Here is a 9,148-nt window from a genome sequence, read left to right as displayed (position 1 = left end):
CCCTCCGCATTCCCTGGGGGGATAGTGAATGCGCTTAGCTTTCCATCAGGCAATGTGTGTGTGTGTGTGTGTCTTTATTCATTTACAAAATAGTACTTTCTGCATAGCTGGAGAGTATAGTTTGTGAGTGGCTCTACTTTGCTTTCCTGATAAGCATCAAAGTTTTTGTGATGGATTAGGAAAAATAACAGAAGTATTAGTGTGGCACATGTTGGCTTCTGAACATTTCATAGGGCATGGCTGACAACTGCAAGAATACCTAATGGCATTTCTTAATCCTTCAATCAACTCTGCATCTCAGTAGATGTCTCCCTTGCCATTGGACATTATAGACAGTTGATTGCTACCGGAGCCAGTAAGATTAATAGTCTACTTTGAAGCACATTTTATTGTTGAGATACGAAGTCTAGAGAGATCTCGGAATACCCAGGGTTGACTTCTAAACATCAATATAATAGTCCCGATGGGCAATATATATATTTTTACTTTTTGTCTTAAATGCTCTTATGTACTTAGTTACTTCATCTATAGGCCACATTTCTCACTGAGACAGATTAGGCAGTTCAAAAACAGTGCACTAAATCGTTGTGATACACAAATACCATGGATTACAAAAATCAGGGAATGGATTACAAAACTGGAGAATGTAAAAAGTGATAGTATAATCTGAACAGGTGGTATTCACTCAGAGGTTCGTGGAGAGCCACGTTCACAGTGACCATCGAAAAAAAGAGCCGCACGACTACTATATGCTCCGTGTGCCTCCCCAACAAACACAATACAATAATATAGTAAGTATGTAACTATAAACTTTTTAATTGCGTGTCTCTCCTCACCACCACTGCTCAATCTTAGCTAGCTCTTGTGTATCTAGAGTGAGGGGAAGGGCTTCTTCCTCTGTGCCTTCTTGCTCTCTCCCCCAGCGTGAGGCACAGCAGCTCAGGTGAGAGAGTGAGACTGGCCAGGCGCCCAAGGAGAGCGAGTTGGTCACGGAGAAATGGCAGTAAAGCCACCGCCAAGTTATTGTGGCCATTTTACCCTTTTCTCAGGTGATTGCCAGAGTGGTGGTGGTGGTGGTGGTGGTTTTTACTATCTTCCGTGCAGCCAGTTTGCTCCCCTCCCAGAATTACCCAGGTGCTGGAATGAGAGCACAGAGATTGCAGAGAAGGGCAGCGGGGGTTGCTAGAAAGGAAGGACTCTACTTCCATCCCTTCCATGGGTCCACATTTCAGGGAGGCTCACTTCTTACCCATCTTCAAGTCCCCCTGGTGGAGTGTACCTCACCACAAAATGGCTGCTGGGGAGGGCAATAACAAAGTGTCTGCTGTGGGCTGCTGGAGCCAATCATGAAATATGGGTAGGCTGCAAGCTCACAAGACAGAAGCAACTGTTTCTGAATGGTTAGTCCCTGCAGACACAAAGGTGATAACATTGTGATTTTTCTGAAGCACCTCCTGCTCCAGGGATGTGGAAGAAAGCCAAGATTGGCACTTTGCTTTGGGTGGGGGCAGGAGATGTGTTTGTTGAAGAAACAAATGGACACCAGGAAACACATTGGCAGGCACCATGGTACCCACAGCCATCACACTGAGGATCATTGCCCAAAATACAGGCAGTACTTGCAGGATTCCTTGGGTAGGATGTCCACAGGGCTACCACAGAAATGGCCTTTCCAGTAGTCCTCACCAAAGATGCCTCCAGAGCCGGGGGTTTGAAGCAAGTGCAGGAGTTTATGCAGGGGAGAGACTGCTTGAAGTCTTGACTGGGTCAGACAAGCTTCGGAAGTTCCCCGGAAGACACTGTTGTTTAAAAATTCCCTTATATAATATGATAGCTGGTATCTTAATATTCAAGAAAAGAACAGCTAGTGGATGAAACTCTGTACTTGGAAACTTGGGTTCAGACATCTACCCACCTTATAAAGTGACTGTCAATCTATCTCTCTGAGCTTGCCCCGTCCCTAGGGGTTTTTTAAGGTTTACATGGGAAAATCCCCAAAATGTTGCTCTGAGCTTCTTGTTAGGAAGAAAAGCATTATAATAAAGTAAGCAAGCATATGAAGTATACAACCTTTGTCTTGCTTCTGCCATTTCCCCCCCTTCCCTCTGCTTCCTTGCTACTTGTAGGGTGTTTGGGGCTGGAAGTATGTTTTTTTTCTTATGCTGTTAAATGCCGTGTACCTTGATAGTAAAGGGGCCACGGTGGCTCAGAGGTTAAGACGCTGAGCTGCAGACTGGAAGGTTGGTAGCTTGACAGTTCAAGACCCGAGTGTGCTGCGTGACGGAGTGAGCTCCCGTCTCCTGCCAACCTAGGAGTTCGAAAGCAAGAAATTGCAAGTAGATAAATAGGTACCACTTCGGTGGGAAGGTAACAGCGTTCCATGCACCTCGGTGTTTAATCATGCTGGCCACAAGGCCACTCTTTGATAATCATTACAGATCTGGGGCTTTTAAAATACCAAAATCAATCTGAAATATTTTTCTTACTCTATAATGCTTGGGTAATACTTACACTTCTTATTTCCTGAGCAGCCAGGGTATAGCATCAGTTCCTGAGTACTATAACTGTATGCTGTCCACAGTTGGATAGATATTTCTAGCCTTGTAACTACCTACAGTGATGCGGTGTTTTCCTAGCATTCAGGGGGAAAATGCCTCCTCAAGATCTCGGGATAATGGAAGTGGGCCATAGTTGTACATACGGTTAACTTGTAGGGTCCGAATACACCATGGGATCACCTCTGGATCTGTTTTCTTTCAGAGGCCTTGGTTAGGTACCTCTCATGTGTCACACTGAATTCTGATGAAGTTAACTGGTCCTTCTGTCCATGGGACCGCAGCATTTTTGCTGTGAAAATGTTTTACATTAATTTAAAAGCCCCATCTCAGCTCACATGTTCATAATGCTTTCCATAAGGCTTTGGTAGGTATATTACGAAATATATTTGTGAGGACTGAAACGGTCTCTTCAGAATTGTTCTTGGCATGTGTGGGATATCAAAGTATTCCAGAGTAATTCAGCATTCACTGAGGTCATTGGGAGTTGTCACACAATGCAGTGTCAGAGGGACAGAATGTGCTTTATGGCTCCTGTCATGACCCTGGCTTGTCCAACTTATATTCTGCACTCACAGAGAATAGAACTCCAGTAGTCAAACAAAAGCCCTTTACGAGGAAGCTCTCAGCCGTAAGTTGTTGTTGAAATCCAACAAATTGGCATGTCCTAATCAAGCTTTTACAAGAGACACTATAACAAGATACGGCTCAGTTGAAAGTCAGGTTACAGTGGCCCTATTCAGGAGCTGAAGCTTTCAAAAAAAGGGCTTACTGTTTTGATGCAAAAGAGAAGTGTGATCTTCACCACAACAAAAAATGAGCCCAGGAATATTCAGTGTCCATTAAAATGCACTCAGGTAGACTTTACCTGTGGTGAGCTAATTTTCAGTACTGTTCCCTATCCATTTCTTGCTTGATTACATGCACACACACACACACACACACACGCAAAACTGAATAGCTTCAACGTTCCTCCAGGCTTTGTAGTAGGTAGCAAGTGATGAAGACCTTGATTAATAGTTGGTTTAGAGCTTAATTTCTTCTAGAGCTTAATTTCTCCTCTGTTCTTCAGGGAATCAAGTCTGCCTAACTAAGAAAATAAATCCATTCTTGACAAGGACAGAAATTTTTATTGCATCAGTCCAACAAATTGAATACAATTGTGCCACTATCAAAGAATCCCCTCAGCAAATAGTCTATTCAGACGCCTTACATAATCATTGCAGGTTTAAGTTTCCACGAGTGTTGAGCTTCACCCTCTGTGATAATCGTCTGATCTGAAAGAAAGCCTTGGGTTTCAAGGTGGAGAATCTCACAATAAACCTATTCAGTGCCGCTCTTTTATTAGTTTGAACAAGTACCTACAGAGTTCTCCTTGCCTTGTGACTCTGTTAAAGGAAACTATTGAAAGGTAGCCCACCTTGCAAACTGAACTGATCCCAGAATTACGAGTGAAGCATTGTTTTCCCTCAGTGAGAGAATGCATAACTTCTAAAACGGTCCCATTTATCTCTGAATTGTAGCAGTTTTATGACTTAAAAACTCAGTAAAATTCCATGACCTTAGTTCTAAACGAGAAATGGCATCCCTTTCCCCTTTATTTTGTGATCAGCCCTGGCTCCTATCTGGTGGACCTCTTTGCTGAATAACATCCGCGCCTTGCGGGACCTGATGCAGTTCCACAGGGCATGCAAGGCAGAGATGTTCCGCCAGGCTTTCGGCTGAGGACAGCGATGGACACCATAAGAACATAAGAACATAAGAGATGCCAATGTTGGATCAGGCCAAGGGCCCATCCAGTCCAACATTCTGTGTCACACAGTGGCCAGAAATACCAGGTGCCCTCAGGAGGTCCACCAGGGGGGACCATCCTGTCTGGCACTCCCTTTCCCTCTTCATCGTACTCCCTCTCCTGCGAGACAGTGACATAATCTTGGAACTGAAGTTTTAGCACCATCAGAGACTGTTTTCGTTATTTATTGAATTGTCAGAATTGTTTTAATGTATGGTTTTACTGTTGTTAACTGCCCTGAGCTCTGTGTACTCAGGGAGGGGTGGTCTATAAATTTAAATTATAAATAAATATAAACGAAATGCCCATTCATTCTGCAAACACACGTATGGATGAATGGGCAGTTTTGTCAAATGACAGTACAGATTTTTAAACTTTTTTGTGTGAGGATAAGATGTTGGGCGGTAGTGGTGAAAAACCATATATGCTGCTATGAATACCTTGGAGAAAGATTGGTGGGGGGGGAGGATAAAAGGGTGATACAAGGTTGGATTCTAAACGTCAATGAACAGAGTTCCTAGAAGCAGATCTTCCCCTTCTCCCAACAGCCCTGTGCACACCCGTGTAAGCTAAGGGTCTGGAGATCTTCCACACTCTGGCCATGCAGCAAAGAGGGTATAAGGAGAGGGGATTGGGCAAAATTCCTAGTTTTTTGTGCCAGCAGAGCACGTTTTGGAGCTGGGCTTGCTCCATGAGCATCTGCCTGGGGAGGGCAGTTTTGCCTGATTCCCCCTCCTCCCTGCAGTTCCGCATACTGCGTGGCATTTTTGTTCAGGAGGGTCCCTCAACTGTCAGCATAAAATCATAGTTAGGTCGTAGTTCTTTTCAGTAGGCTGCCTGCGAATCATACTGGATGTTCCCCCCCCCCTCCAGAAAACAGAAGGAACTCTATTCCTGCATGTGCTTCTTTTTTTTTTTAATGTAGAGTGATGTGTCGTTTCACTGTTACTCAAGGCAGATTACAGGAATCAGAAAGTGAAAAAAGTGTAATCATGCAGTATAGGACATTGAGTGAATAATGCAGTAGGATTCGGGGTACAAAACTGAATTAGAATGGGAGCAACAATGTGAATATATGGTATAAGCGATAGACATCAAATAATGCAAATGAACAGTGCAAGAGAGCTAGGAATAGACAACTGAATGCCAATACCAGTGCAGTAGGACTATGAATACAAAACTGAATGACAACATGAACAGCAAACCATGTGAGATTACAAATGGACAAAGCGATACAGTATCTGTTACCCATACACCTCAGCATAATTCAGCTCTAAATATTTGGTGTTCTATTCCAGGAGTGCACGCCTGAGAACTTAGAACTGAAAAAGAAGATTTTTGGCCAGTTAGATCTCCTCGTCGGTAACAACGTTATTCTAAGTAGCTCGACATCCTGCCTTTTACCTACGAAATTGTTCACTGGACTGAAGCACGTTAAACAGTGTATAGTGGCACATCCTGTAAGTACTGCAAAATCTGTGGATAGTCTGCTGTGTTCTAATTCCAGTATTTTCTCCTGCAGGTATTTTAATGCTGTAAAACTTTAATACTGATACCCAGACCTAAACTACACATGATGACAGCAGGCACCTAACTTTTAATAAGCATCTGGTTCTGTATGCATTTTTGTATTCACTATGGGTTCGGCTTAGGGCTATTTTTCCACTGTGGGGTGGGATTTTTGCTGACTCCTCTTTCCTGCTGCAGAGCCCCACATAACTCCAGTACTGTTCCTCAGGGTCCCGTCAGCCTCAAGGGCAGCATTGCATTGGGTTCAATGGGTTTGGAGGGGCAGGTAAATTCCATTCCATGTTCAGAATGGTACTTTGAATGCAACTCGTTACTCAGGCTCTGCCCAACATAAGCAATAGTTAAGCTATTGCAAAGTTACTTATCTTTGGTGGGTAGCCTGTGATGATATGCAAGGGCATGTGGCAGGAACATCCTGGAATTCTTTTTGTGTGTAGATAGGGGTTGCTGCATCAATGAAATAAGTCTGGAGTAATAAGTTCTGAATCAGGATTGGCAAATAAGGCCTCAGTGCTCTGTGCATAGAAAGTCCCTAGAGAAGCAAAAATCCCACAGAAAAAACTAGGCTTTGGCCTCTTTTCATTAAGGCTGATTAAGTACTGTTGCGGAAGCAGTACAGTTCTCTCTTCCAATTGCAACACCTAAGATTTCATGTTTGGACGTGGGGAGGTTGCTTGCTTTTTAAAAAAAAATGTTCATGCATTACATTTCCATTCTAAATGGGTCAATATACTTTGCTAGGCTTCAAAAATGCTGGTACTCTCAGGTCAGTCACCACTCGGTCCAGGAGGAGACTTTATGGAAAGACTTCTGTGTGTCTCACATGAGACCCAAACATACTCATTTTGGGACTACTTTCAAAAAGTAAAGCCTAGCATGAAATTTGTGGTCATGTGAGAGATTTGTACCACATCAATGAATGCTTGTTAACAGCCCTCTGTTAGTTTATGTTGGGGAGGCATATAGTTAGTTTTGTCTTATTGGCTGCGAGACGGAATGGCAACAGGGTTTCAGTCAAGTCACACCGCAGACTGGGTTTAGGAAAGGCAGGGCAGAACCTCCCCTTGTAGTATTATGACCTACTTAGGGAGGTTTGGCCCCAGTTCTATAGCAGCGGTTTTAAAGTAAATTCTGTGACAATAACACTGTGTTTTCTTTAGTTTGTGCTTTTTCTTTGTTTACTTTTTCCCCTGTCCAGGTAAACCCACCATATTATGTGCCTCTGGTTGAACTGGTTCCCCACCCAGAAACAGACCCTTGTACACTGGAAAGAACTTATGCTCTGATGAAGAAGATTGGACAGTCCCCAGTTAAACTAACCAAAGAGATTGATGGCTTTGTTCTGAACCGGCTCCAGTATGCAATTATTAGTGAAGCATGGAGGCTTGCTGGTGTATGTATGGTTTTATTCTCCACTTTTTTGATATGTATTGTCCAATAGTGTGCAGCTTCATATAACCCATTATGGTTCTGCGTTACAAAGGGCCTAGTGACTGCATTAAAAATTGGGTGTGTATCCATCCACACATTTCCTTCAACAAAATGCTTTTGTGGAGGAGAGGGTGGAAATGTTCACCAACCCTCCCCCCCCCCGCACACACATGCTGCATACTCCCATTTTGCCCCCTATGCTGTTCCTGAGGGCCCACTAACCCCCTAGGAACAAAATTGGGTGTGGGGTTGTCAGTTGGCTGCAGCAGGAGAGGGAAGTAGGTAAGTCCTGTTCCACAAACTCCTTGAATAGTTGGATACATGCCATTGGCGTGTAACTTTACTAGAAGAAATGGCTGATGCTGTAGTAACTATTAGAAAGAAGAGAAGGAAGCTGAATTGTGCAAGCGGGTAATACGAGGAACCCTCCAGAACAATAACATTTTCATTCTAACCAGAGAGACAAGGTGAAAAGGTCAGCAAGTGAAATACTGATTTTCATGTTGCTTCTCTTCATTCCCTGTTGCCCTCTGAATGCTGCAGTCCCGCTTACAACGTTTGAACTCAGCGAAATGATGATGAAACCGATACTTTAAACAGAAGTCAGTTTAGCTTCCAAGAATCTCATCTCTCAGCCTTTGGGAATTATTTAAAACAAGGGTCTAAAGACAAGTTTCTACTCATCCTCCCCTTTTGGACTTTTATCTCATAATCCTCTGTTCTCTGGCACTAACTCTGACCTTCCAGCACCAAAAAAAGTTCCTGGTCTGTTGTCACTGTGTTGGATCCCCAAGCATCGAGACAAAGTTCCTGGTCTTTTGTCACTGTCAGAGGATTGAAGGAGGAAATCAATATTAGTTCTGAGCCCTTCCCGATTAAATTTGCAAGTCATGAAAAAATAGAATAATTAATTCTTTTATCTCCAAAGTGATTTTCATCCCAAGTGATTGTCTTCCCCACTTAGGCTAAATGAGGGCTTGAGCACCATGTTATAAACATCTTTTAAATAAATAAATGAGGTCAGTTTGGTGTTACCTTGTATGAAGTGATTTTCACAATAGTGGCATGTGTCCAACCACACAGTTTCAAAGACTTAAGTTCATTTAACATTTCAGATGTGGAGCTTTCCACTGACTTCCCCATAGTCTGCTTTGACGGCTATGTTCTGACTTCCTGCTGGTCCACAGAAACAAAGGCTGCCAAGTACCCGCTGCCCTCCATTGCCTGCCATTGTTTCAGTGAGCAGCGGGATAAAAATGGAGGAGGGGACGATGTTGCTGTCAGAAACACCTTGATACTTTAAGGAAGTGATCCAATCTCTATTGTATCGTGATGGTACCATAGAGATTTGGAGGATTCCTAGAGCATTGTGGGGGGGGAGTGACACTTTCCCCTCCCAGGCTGTATGTTTCCAACTGCTCCCGGAGAATGCATGTGCGGGCCTAGCAACTGTCAGGAACAAAATTTTATAGGGCACAGTGGGCTGAAGCAAGAGGGGGGAAATGAGAAAGTTCCTCTCCGCATGGTTCATTGATCACTGGAATACATGCCAGTAACTCTGTGTAGAGTAGCCTGATGTTTGTCCTGAGCTACCTCTTCTAGGCAGTTCGTCATTTTTCAGTAGAATTTCTACATGAAACCAGTCTTTCTGTGGCTTTATCTTTTAAAATATGAAACCAGTGCTTAACGGTGGCTAAATTTAAAACTTTGCTCATTTGCATATATTTTATACTTATATATGCAAAACAGCATCCTGACCTGGATAGCCCAGCTAGCCCGATCTCATCAAATCTCAGAAGCTAAGCGGGATCAGTGGATGGGAGACCACCAGTGATGTCCG

General features: G+C 43.4%; 1 protein-coding gene across 1 annotated transcript in view; it reads left to right on the top strand.

The window, feature by feature from the left end:
- CRYL1 (crystallin lambda 1) overlaps window positions 1-9,148 on the top strand; it is a 73,625-nt gene that overhangs the window by 33,119 nt on the left and 31,358 nt on the right. Inside the window, exons 4-5 of the mRNA XM_015429485.1 lie at window positions 5,646-5,807; window positions 7,076-7,270. Coding sequence (XP_015284971.1) covers window positions 5,646-5,807; window positions 7,076-7,270 — 357 coding nt within the window. The remainder of the gene's footprint in view (window positions 1-5,645; window positions 5,808-7,075; window positions 7,271-9,148) is intronic.

This window comes from Gekko japonicus, unplaced genomic scaffold (assembly GCF_001447785.1).
Source record: "Gekko japonicus isolate JY-2015 unplaced genomic scaffold, Gekko_japonicus_V1.1 scaffold237, whole genome shotgun sequence".
NCBI classification, from domain to species: domain Eukaryota; kingdom Metazoa; phylum Chordata; class Lepidosauria; order Squamata; family Gekkonidae; genus Gekko; species Gekko japonicus.
The sequence above is the reverse complement of the archived record's forward strand: the minus strand, read 5'-3'. Positions and strand labels throughout refer to the sequence as shown.